General features: G+C 35.1%; 1 protein-coding gene across 1 annotated transcript in view; it reads left to right on the top strand.

Moving 5' to 3' along the window:
- The window catches only part of LOC150102509 (cilia- and flagella-associated protein 61-like), a 509,206-nt gene that overhangs the window by 12,658 nt on the left and 484,043 nt on the right, over positions 1 to 12,505 (top strand). Inside the window, exon 3 of the mRNA XM_090399377.1 lies at positions 11,804 to 11,872. Within this exon, the coding sequence (XP_090255503.1) occupies positions 11,804 to 11,872 (69 nt within the window). The remainder of the gene's footprint in view (positions 1 to 11,803; positions 11,873 to 12,505) is intronic.

The following is a 12,505-nucleotide window of genomic DNA, read 5'->3' as shown; positions in this document are numbered from 1 at the left end:
ACATGATGTTGGGCCTCCCTCACTGAGTCTAAGGACTTCTTGGAGCTGCCCGTAATAATAATAATTAAGGATTTTGAAGCCAGAATGAAAATTTGTGAGCTAGCAAAGAAGTTCGATCTACAGGAATCCACAGTAAGAACAATCATAAAAGATAAAGAAAGAATTCTCGCTGCTGTGAAAATGCCCAATCATTGAATTCAAGCATAATTTGTAAAGGTCATGGGATTATTGGTGAGATGTAAACGATGCTTAAATTATCGTGTGATAATTAAGTGAGAGTAAAAAATTGTCCAGTTGATCAAACGACAATATGTAACCAAGCCAAGCTGATTTTTGAGAGGCTAAAAGTAGAAGCTGAAGAAGTGGCCAAAGAAGAAAATTTCGTGGCCAGTAACGGTTGGTTCAACCGATTTAAAAATCACTTTAACTGGCACAGCATCGCGGAGAGTGGAGAGGCGGCAAGCGCTAATAAAGAGGCTACGTCTTCTTTTCCTGAGACACTTAAGGCTATCATCAAGGAAGGTAGCTATAGCAGTCAAACCATATTTAATGTAGATGAGACTGGCTTGTTCTGGAAAAAGATGCCTAAGAGAACTTTCATCGCACGTGAAGAAAAATCGTTTCCTGGCTTCCAAAGACCGGTTGACAGTAATGCTTGGTGGAAATGCAGCTGGTGATTGCAAGTTAAAACCTCTCTTAATTTATCACTCTGAAAATTCAAGAGCTCTGAAAAATAAATCTAAAGCTGGCTTGCCAGTGATTTGGAATTCAAATTCTAAAGCTTGGGTGACAGCTTCTATATTTGAAGACTGGATTGGTCACCACTTCATATCTGAAGTTGAACGTTATTGCCAGTTTAAAAAAATTCCGTTTAAAGGTATGCTCATTATTGATAATGCACCTGGTAACCCTCCTGCAACTTTAATTGATTTTGTCCATATTTAAGAATTTAGGGACACAAAACACACATGTTGAAATGATTATTTTACTAATTATTAATAATAAAATAACACTTGGCATTTCGACTTATGTATCGAGGTTATCATCAGAAGGATACATGTGTATATGAACCAAACTACATGCTGTTGCACTCTATAAAGGTAAATTATTAAATCTACGTTGTTAACTAATCTTTTTCTTAGCCTGACCTCTAGTGATAAAAAAAATTCTTCTTCTTCTTCTTCCTGTCATGGAATATAGGCCATGTGGCCTGTTCCGGTCTCATGCCATCTCTTTCTTGGTCTTCCGATTCTTCTTTTTCCACTTATTTTGTATCTGTATAATATTTTTGGTAGTCTGCTGTTGTCCATTCGATTTAAATGTTCTAGCCATTTTTGTTTATACTGTCTTATGTAGTAATTAATTGGTTTGATTTTTAGTGATTGTAAGATTTCTTCATTTGTTTTGTGGTCCCACTTGGTATATCCAGCTGTTTTTCTGAGGAACTTCATTTCTGCTGTTTGAATTCGTTTTTCATCTTTCCTTTTCATGGTCCATGTTTTGCTTCCGTATAGTAGAGTTGGTTTTGACAAGACATTATATAGTCTGATTCTAGTGTGTTTTTGTACCAGGGATGGCTTAAATATACTATTTATTATGCCATTTACTTGGACAAAGTATGATATTTTAGTGTCTATGTCTTTTTCTTCTTCGTATGATAGATCACATCCCAAGTATCTGAAAGTGTTTACTTGTTCTAGTATTGTATTATCTATCACTATTTTACTTCTTATTGGATTTTCTCCTTTGAATGCCATTATTTTTGTTTTTTATTTGGATATTGTCATATTATATTGCTTTGAGATATCATTTAATGATTTTAATGATCTTTGTAAGTCATCTTCTGATGTAGCTAATACTATTTGATCATCTGCAAATAGTAGTGTATCTATCCTCATTTGTGGGATCATTTGTATACCAAATGGGTTATGCTGTTTCCAGATTGTTAATATTTCATTTATATATATATCGAAAAGCAGAGGTGAGAGGGTACATCCTTGTCGTACTCCTCTTGATATATCTTTCCATTCTGAGGTGTGTTCTAATTTAACTGCTATTTTATTTCCTGTATATATTTCTTGAATAGATTGTAAAAGTTGGTTTGGTATGTTTAAATTGATTAATATTTTAAACAATTTTTGTCGACTAATTTTGTCAAATGCTTTTTCATAATCAATAAATGCCACATGTGTTTCTTTTTGAAATTCTCTTCTCTTTTCTATTAATAATTTTAAAGTAAAAATTGGATCTATGCAGGATCGGCCTTTTCGGAAGCCATTTTGTTCTTCTAGTAATTTGTTTTCTACAATGCTGCTTAGTTTCTCTTTTAATATTCCTGCATATATTTTATATCCTGTATTCAGCAGGTTAATTCCCCTATAATTATTGCAATTGTCTTTATTTCCTTTTTTATAGATTGGGATGACCAGTGCTTTTTTCCAAGAGTTAGGGGTTTTTCCGGACATCCAAACCATATTAAAAAATTTCAAAAGTCTTTCATTAAATTTTTCACCTGCATTTTTGTATAGTTCTATATTTATATTGTCTTCTCCTGGCGTTTTCCTATTATTCATCTTCTTTATTATATTTTTCAGTTCTAACATTGTGATATTTTCTATTAGGTCATTCTTTGTCTTATAAAATTTTAATTCATTGTTCTCATCTGTCCAGAGATTTTGGAAATAGGTCACCCATTTTTCTAAATCTATTGTTTGTATTTTTATCTTTTCTTTTATTTCTTTATTCATGTATTTTATTACTTTATAGGTTTTGGGTTGTGGCTTAAATAAATCCTTTTCTAGTTCTGTTACGAAATGGTTCCATCTTTCTCTATGTTTTTTCCTTACTTCTCTTTTTGCAATTGCACTATTTCTTTTATACTCTATTTCTGCTTCTATTGTTTTGGAATTTAGCTATTTCTGGTAACTGTCCTTTTTGGTTTTTATTATATTTTCTATTTCTTTGTTCCAGTCTCGTAGTCCTCTTTTTCTAATCCATTTGTGCTTTATTCCTAAGGTTTCTGTTGCTGCTTTTGTGAGAATTTGTTTCAAATTTTCCCATTCATCTTCTATGTCACTTGATTCATGTGTGGTTTCTGTTTTTAAGTTTGTACATTTTTGATATTGTAGTCTAACTTGAGGATCCTGTAATGAAGAAATTTTGTAGCTCGGCTGGTAAGAATTTTCAATTCTTTGTGTTTTTAGCCACTTTGGTTTAAAACGAATTTTTGCTGATACCATATAATGATCAGAGTTTAATTCAAAGCCTCGATATGCTCTTACGTCTAATTTAAAATTTGTGATAACATAGTCAATTATTGATTTGTATCCTCTGGCTGACCAAGTATATTTATGTATTTCCTTGTGTTTAAACATTGAATTCATTATTCTCATATTATTATAAATGACAAAATCGCGCAATCTGCGACCATTTTGATTACATGTATCTTCGCCAAATTTACCTATGTTTGTTTTGTATTTTTTGTTTCCTATTCTGGCATTTAAATCTCCTGCTAGCAGTAAATAGTCAGTTTTGTTTGTTTTATCTATGGCATTCTGTAATTCTTTATAAAATTAATAATATAAATAAAAAAAATTAAAATAAATAAATGAAAACTACAATAAACTCTGCTAAAGTCCTTGTGTACTAAGATTCTTCTGGAATTGTATAGTTCATATTGTTATACTAAGATTTTCTTCTGGATTTTGTACAGTTCAGGTTGCTTTTGAATATTCCAAAAGAAAAATAAAAAAAAAAACCACTTCCCCAAGTCTTCTTGTATTGAGATTTTTCTTTGTGGTTGCTATGAAGGTTGCAGATTGGTCCTCCACCTTCTTGGAATGGTTAGACCATTATTTTTATTCAGATTTGGACTATGTTTGAGCATTTCACATGCCTCTTTGAATTTCCTCTCGAACCAGGTTTTGGTACGGTGTAGGGACTTGGTACCTTTCCAATCAATTCTGTGGTATGTTTGGAGTGCATGGTCAGAAAGGCCAGTTTTACCAAAATTGGAGGTACAATATTTAATAAGTCGTTTGAGTTCATCCTTCCTGGTTTGGATGGTTTGCCCTGTTTCCCCTATGTATGGTATGTTACATGTGCATTGTATTTTGTAAACTGCCTGGGTGGGCTAGGTGTGGCAGAGGATCCTTGGAAGAACTGAGTAGGTGTCTTAATTTTGTCGAGGATTTAAAGGTGGTTTTGATGTTGTATTTGTGTAGTGTTCTGTCTATTTTTTCGGAAATGCCTCTAACATATGGTATGGCAATAGCATTCTTGAAATCTTTTTTGTTTTTAGTGTTATCTCTGTGGAGGATCATGTGGATAGTTTTTTTACTGTATATTTTTTATAAAAGTATGGTCGATGATCTCTTGTTCCTGATTAAGAGCTTGTTTATTTGAACAGATAGTTTGAGCTCTGTGTTTAAGGGTGCTTATGACCACTAGTTTTTGTGTTGGGTGGTGATGAAAAGTTTTGTGTATGTACTAGCCTGTGTGTGTGTAGGTTTGTGGTAGACTGAGAAGGAGAGACAGCCTGAGCGAAGACGTGTGACGAATGTGTCTAGGAACAGAAGAGAGTTGTTTTTTTCACTTTTCAATGGTGAATTGGAGACGTTTGTGTTGTTTGTTCAGGTGGCTAAGGAATGATATTAGTAAAAACAAAAAAGATTTCAAGAATGCTATTACCATACCTTATGTTAGAGGCATTTCCAAAAAAATAGACATTCATCGAATGTATAACGAAGGTAATGTATAACCTTCCTTGATGAGTCCTGAATTAAATGGAGATCTACTACTATGACTACTACTACTACTAATAATAATAATATTTTCCCCCTTGTATATTTTATGTTGATGTGTGTTTCAAGTTCTTCTTCTTCTCCTTTTTTTTTTTTTTTTTTTTTGAAATGTTCATTTTAATCTGTATGTGTATACTGTATATTTTACATAATATTGAAAAAAATTATGTAAAAAATAATAATTACTCAAGACTAAACATGGAACTTTTTCTAGTTACTTACTTTACACCTAACCTCTATGACTATAGTCCATGGTACATTAATGAAATTACATGTACACTTGCAGAATAATATTCTAAAATAAAACAAAATAATTATTACAGATCTTGATGATCATATACATATGTTTCTGCATCTTATTATTATTATTACCCCAAGACCTCATGGAGTCAAAGACTCATCTGGGATGTCCTTTTATCACACACACACATCTCATCATACCATTTCTTAAACACACTCAAACTCCTTGCAGACACCACACTCTCCGGCAAGGCATTCCAATCATTCACAACTCTGCATGAAAAAAACCTGCCTCTCACTCCCCTACTCACACCCTCTTTATACAGTTTCCAGGGATGACCTCTGGTTCTCCCTTGATCTCCCACTATTCTCTGTAGAACTTCTCCACCATTGATCCTTTAACAACCCCTTACCAATTTTTAGGTCTCTATCATATCTCCCCTCTTCCTCCTGTCTACCAGACTCTGCAAATTACATCTTCTCAATCTTTCCTCATACTTGACATTCCAGAGGTCACAAACTACCTTAGTGAGTCACCTTTGGACCCTTTCCAACATCTCTTCATCCTTCTGAAAACCCGGTGACCAAATCTGGGCACAATAGTCCATGTGTGGCCTAATCAAAGCCTTATACAACGGAACAAGAATCTCCCTACTTCTACACGTCAGTATCCTCCGCATCATTCCCAGAAGCCTTTGTGTTGTCTTCACAATTTTGGCGATGTGTCCCCTAAATTTTAGATCCTTATCCACTATCACCCCCAAATCTCTTATTTCCTCTAACTCCAACAATATATTCTCACCAAGCATAAATTCTGCATCCCATCTTTGCTTTCCAAATTTTAAAACCTTACATTTTGCAACATTGCACTCATATCCCCATTTCTGTACCCAATCATTCAATTTATTCAAGTCGTATTGTACGGAAACAACATCTTACTACTCTTTATGGTTCATTCCAACTTTGCATCATCTGCAAACAACTGAATATCTCCATCCAAATCTTCACCAATATCATTAATATACAGGTTAAACAGTAATGTCCCTAAAACAAACCCCTGAGGCACTCCACTAGTGACTTTCCTTTCCTGGATATCGCACCCCCATACACAACTTGTTGATACCTATCAGATAGCCAGTCTCCAATCCAATGTACTAATCTAATGTCCAACCCCATCTGCTCTAGTTTGACTGTCAACTTATCATGAGGTACTGTATCAAAAGCCTTTGCGAAATCCAAGTATATTACTGTGTATCCTTCTCCTCTGTCCAAGGAAGCAGTCACTTTATTGTAATAAGTAAATAGATTACTAAACCATGACCTCCCTTTAGCAAATCCATGCTGTCCATCAAAGATAATACCATCGTTATCAACCCAACTCTGGATCCTAGTTCTAACAAGCTTCTCCAAGAACTTAACCACAACACCTGACACACAGATAGGCCTATAGTTTGATGCTTGAGTTCGATCACCTCCTTTATGAAGTGGCACAATCTTGTCTTCCTTCCACTCCTTAGGAACTTCACCAAGTGCAAGACTCGTATTAAAAAAAATATGTCAAGGCAGGTGTCAACTCTCTGCACATTCCTTCAAAATATGCGGTGATATATTATCAAGTCCCACAGCCTTATTTACATCTAGTTTACTCAACTCCCCAAACACCTCTTGCTCATTTACAGTCAGTCTCTCCTCCCCATCATCAACTGCTCTCAATCTCTCCATGAAGTCACATTCACAAGATTGAAAGATCTTTATGAACTACTCATTTAGTTTCTCCACCACACATTCTGCAACGGCTGTCTTTATACCATTTTCTCCAATCAATGTCATCCTTCCATAAGCATTCTTTCTTTTGTTGGCTACATATCGAAAGAACTCCCTATGATTCTTTTTGGCTTCATTAGCTAACTGTTGTTCATACCTCTCTTTAGCTACTCTGACCAACCAAGTCACCTCATGAAATTGGTGAAATTTGTAGACCTCATGAAATTGGATATTTCCACTTCTCTTATGCTGCCTCCACAGTGCCCTTTTTCTCTGTATCACATGCTTAATCTCTTTATTCATCCATCTCACACCTACCTTATTTAACCTTCTCACGCTTGGAATACATTTAGACATTGCATCTACTAGATAGTTTTTGAAAAATCCCTAAGCTGCATTGATCTCTTTTCCAGCTAACTCCTCATTCCATGCTACACCCGCAAGCTGTCTCCTGAGCTCTTCATAATACTCCCCCCCCCCCTTGTAGTTCCACATATACCCTTTTTTCACTGGGGTCCTCGCACTGCTGGCAATCACCCAGGTAATCACCTCATGCTCACTCTCACCAATTTGCAGATGATTTGACACTTCATTTATAATTACATCCTCTGATGAGATGACCAAATCCAAGACCCTTAATCCTTGTGTGCCATCTGTTACATCCTGTCTGAGGTAGTTATCCCTCAAAAACTCAAGAAACTCATTTTCTTTACTTCCAGTTGCTATCTGATCATTGCAGTCTATATTGTCATAATTAAAATCACCCTTTTCTTATTTGCTTGGCTAATTTGACTATACATTTCACTATCACCACCAACCACATTACCTGGTCTATAACAACTTCCCACCATGCATTTGATTCTATTCACCTCTATCTCACACCATACTGCCTCAAAACCACTGCACTATTTCAGTCTTTCATCTCTACTTTGTATGGACATAACTCTTTCTCTATCATCGATAGCACCACCCCCCTCCCTTTTTACCCATTCTATCCCCACAAAACACATCATACCCCCCCCCTCCATCTCCATTTCTGTAAGGATGTCATCCTCTTCCAACCATGTCTCACTTACTCCGACAATCTTTGGGTGAACAAACGCAATGCAATTAGTGCAACCATTTCATCTGCCTTATTTCTTATACTTCTAGCATTTGTATATAAACACAACAGATCATTTCTGGATCTGCAGCTAGTTCCACTGATACCACTCACTCGATGTGATCTCTCCATGCTGGACTGACGCCATTTCCCTTTCTGCTTCTTTATTTTAGAACCCTTTTCAATTCCAACTGTTTCTTCTTGATCCCAGGTAATCCCATTTCTTTCCTGTCTACACATGCTCTCACCACCTCTCGTAGCATCCACCTTTCTCATGCTGTGTACCCCTGTCCGCTCTGAGCCTCCCTGTTTCCCTGCTCCTCTTGCACAGCCATTCTCTCATTTTCTATACTCATACCACTCACTTCTCCATTCATATCCATCTGTTCAATCTCTCCTGTTTTACTCTCCCGCTCTTCCACGTCATTCCCCCTCTCGATCTGATTCATTCTCTGTATTCACTTCTCTACCTTCCAGCAGCAGTCTCTCCAAGCGAATCACACCATAACCACTCAAATGCAGTTAATCTCTCACATACAGCTCACTTCATCCCTCAAACTCATTCCACACATTAACAAACTGTATTCCCATCTCTTCACGCATTTCAGCCAGCATATCATTCATAATCCTTGCTCTCTGCCTCATTTCACCACAGTCATACCTAGGCAACACACTGACTACCCTTCCTGTTGCACTATTCTCTTTTATCCTTCCAAGTAGCCTCCTGATATCCATTCTGACATGCTCTTTGTCCTCTCTCAAATCATTTGTACCAATCAATACTATTAACTGTTTTGCTTGCTCCTGCCTCATATCCAATGCCTCAATCACTCTACTCATTTTACCACCTGGAAAAATACCTTGTGCATTCTATCCTCTAGCACACCTTTATTAATGTAGTCGCCATACAACGACACTCGCTCATCTTTTGTTAACTTTCTCATGCCATCATGATTTATTTTAATAGTTTTGACCTGAATTCTCTTAATTTCATTCCTCGTCCATTTCATTTCTTGCCTCATCCAATCCAATTCAACTTCCAAATCTCGCAACACATTCACTCTATCATTCAATCTTTCTAACTTTCTAACTCTCGACCTCCTCTTCTCACTTTCACTCTCATTCATCCTTCTTTGTTTCCGTACTTTCAATTCAACATACGTCCAACTTTTGCTATCATTCTTCTCACTTTCACTCTCATTCATCTTTGTTTGTTTCCATACTTTCAGTCCAACTTTTGCCATCGTTCATTCTTTTTTTTCATTATCCTTCATTCTTTTGATTTCTGTGTCACGCCATTTCTAGTTTCATTCGTTCTCTCAATTTCATTTCTTTCTGCCACTCTCGCCTCACTTTCGTCCCTTTTAACATCCGTTATGGTTTTCAAATCGCTCTTTTTCTTTTCGATATCACCCTTTTTCTTTCTTTCTGTGAAAGAAATGTTGATTTTTTTAACTTTTTTTCACCTCTCTTCCTCATCATCCTTCTCTTTCAAACGTGCACTCATTTTCCCCGCAACATACTTGCTACTAACACTTTCTGTCATCAATTTCATATTTGCATTCATCAGTTCCTCGTTCAGGTCACACTTTGCACACACCCTTCTTCCATCCGCTCTAAACATCCACAAATCATTTATGTAATCGAAAGAATACATATATTCTTGAGTAATGAATTATGAAAGGAATTCATTGAAAAATTATCAGTGAATTTGCCTTTGTGTTGAGTTGTCATACAATGAATTGGTGCTCTGTTAATTGCTTATTCATTTAAATGCCTTTTCAATTAATTGCCATCTGTTAACCTGTGGTTTGATTAATTGCTTTTTTCAGTGAATTACCATTTGACAAATGGCCATTTGGCAAACTCTCTTTTGATTAACTGTTTTCAATGAATTTTCATGGAACTATAGAAAAAACTTTAAAATCATAGCAAGAGAAAAGAGAACAAAGGTTCTCTTAAAGTTTTGGATTAAAAAAGTAAAAACTTTTCACTGGAAATATTTCTTTTGATTTCTTCCATAACTTAAACATATATGAATTATTTATTATCACAGGACTACATCCAGGGAGTTTAAGCATCAAGTGAGCGTGATCATCTAAATTCTTTTTATACCTTTTCTTAAATTCATTCATAGATGATACTTGCCAGTGGAAAAATGCAGCTCTCGTATCTTTTCTAACAACGCTCCCATTTAAATTCCAAGGATACTTCTACTTTTTGTATTGTTCATTGCCACCATATTCCAGAAGATTTAATTGATCTCTATTCTGAATTCCTTTTGGAATCCTGTATGTCTCTGCTTATTCTCAAAGGCTTCTAGCCCCCAAATTCTTTAATGTATTGCCATGCACAGTTTTAACTTTCCTAATATCATTTTGGTTGCTCACCACTGTTTCCTCATTCTCATTGAATACTGAAGTCCAGATCACTAAAATGCCTTCTAAACAGGAATAACGACTTTTTTATTTTATCATATTGGTCTTTAGCACTGCTGTTGTCTTCACTTATTTTGTCACCGAGTCTCCTGGATTTCATTGTCTCCCAGCATTCAGAATTTCTTTGCATCATTAATTTGTTATGTGGAGTAATGTCCCATCAATATAATGCACACTGTTTGATATTGCTTCATCTCAAGCTACATAACTTTGCATTTGGTAGCATAAAATGAGCTTTTGTTACTATAATGCTAGTCTATTCAGATCTTCTTGCAAACAATCCATGTCAGAATTATTCCTTATCATCATACTCAGCTTTCCATCATCACTAAACAACTATATCTCTTATCATATCATTTATATATATAACCAATGATCAAATAACAGCAGTCCAGGGACAGCACTAAGGGGAGCTCTGCATGTAGTGGTGATATTTTCGTACTATAAATTTTTGTACCAAATAAGCATTTATGGTGTTTTATATATATAGGGAGAGAGCAATTTGAAGTTATAATTTATTTAAAATTATGCTAGTTTAATTAGTATTTATTTTTTTAATCTCTTAATCTTACTATTCAAGACTATTTTCCATGCAGCTAGACCAAGCACCGATTACCAAATTTTAATTTTACTTTGAGTTTTGATGAATGAATTGGCTGATGACTTTGAATCACTATAAGCATTACAGAGGTAAAGAGTTTATTTGTAGTGAAAGAATATTGGTGAAAGAAATAAGTTGTTGATATTGTTATAACGAAGTATAGGCCGAGTTATGATAAAATGGAAAAAGAAGAGTTTTTTTTTTTTTATCTTGTGTTCTTTTCAGGTTATGCCAGAGATCGCAAGATGTTTGAAAAAATATATATTCATGAACTATTATTGTTGTATTAGCTTGAAGGGAGGATTAGATTTTGCAAAGCAGATTTTTAGTGTTCTATATGGCAGAAATGATATATAACTGCTTGTTATTTATAGACTGATCTTTATTTTAAAAATCTTTGAAGATTCTTGAAAGATGATATGAACCAGGTGGAACCTGTTTCCTACTACTTTCCTTCAACTCTGATACAGGCTATAAGGAATTTGTGATCAATAACTCTTTTATCTTTGATTTCACCCATGGTTTAATGAATCAAAAGAGTAACAAAGGAAATATTCCGCTTAAACTGTCCCTTCTTCCACAAAGCATTCTGCTTGATATTCCTCTCCTATATCTTCCTTTCTCATCTTTGTTACAATCTCAACTATGTCCAGTTTCTTTTCTTTATTCTTTGGGTACTGAGTTCTATGCAAGATTTAAATTCTATCATGCATCTCCTGTACCCTGTCAAAACCAAGGTAAGATACTTATTTCTTTACTATCACTTGCTAACCAAAGATTAGCATTTTCAGTATAATTTGACTTATATAAAGAATATCCGTCGAATGTAATTTCTTATACATTCCCTTTTTTGTAGGAAATATTACGACTAGCAAATAAAACTTCTCTGTGTTATTTAATGTACCCACTTTGGACAAGCTTTCAGGTATGTAACTTGTCTTAAAAAAGTTTTTTTTAAGCCAACAGGGCTAAATTTTTTGATGAGTATATTGATTTTTTTTTTTTTTACCGAAAAATGAATGTAACAAAAGATAGATATTTAATTAAACCAACTAGTTTCACTACATGTGCTGGCTTCTTCTGGGTTAGGAAGAACAAACCAATATACAATAAGTGGTAAACATGAACCATTCCATAACTAAAAACTGAATATGTAGGAACCATTACATAAAAATAAAAAACAGAAACATGTGAAGCATGAAAGCTAACACGGGTCATTGTTCAGTAGGTGTGCGTGATAGTTGGCAGGAAAGTTAAAGTCTGACATGTTGATATATCTAATAAGTGACTTCCAAATGTCACATAAAATCATTCCTTGGTTTCTGGTTGAAAGTGCCTTGTGAGTGGATAACCATCATAACCTCTTTAATGTTGCAAGTTCTGAAGTTGTCTTCTTTGTACTCCTGTCCCATTCAATATTGTGGTGAGTGTGAGCAAAATGTAATGCCAGGCCTGAGCTGTCTCTCTGTTGTTGTCGTTGACATCTCCAATATACTCTTTTTGCCTAATTTCCAAATGTCTAGGTGTTTGTCCTATGTAAGCAAGGCCAGAAGAACAC

Source organism: Typopeltis vanoorti, chromosome 10, assembly GCF_054136105.1.
Source record: "Typopeltis vanoorti isolate ZY-2024b chromosome 10, IOZ_Tvanoo_1.0, whole genome shotgun sequence".
Lineage (NCBI taxonomy): Eukaryota > Metazoa > Arthropoda > Arachnida > Uropygi > Thelyphonidae > Typopeltis > Typopeltis vanoorti.
This window is presented reverse-complemented; position numbering and strand designations above follow the sequence as displayed.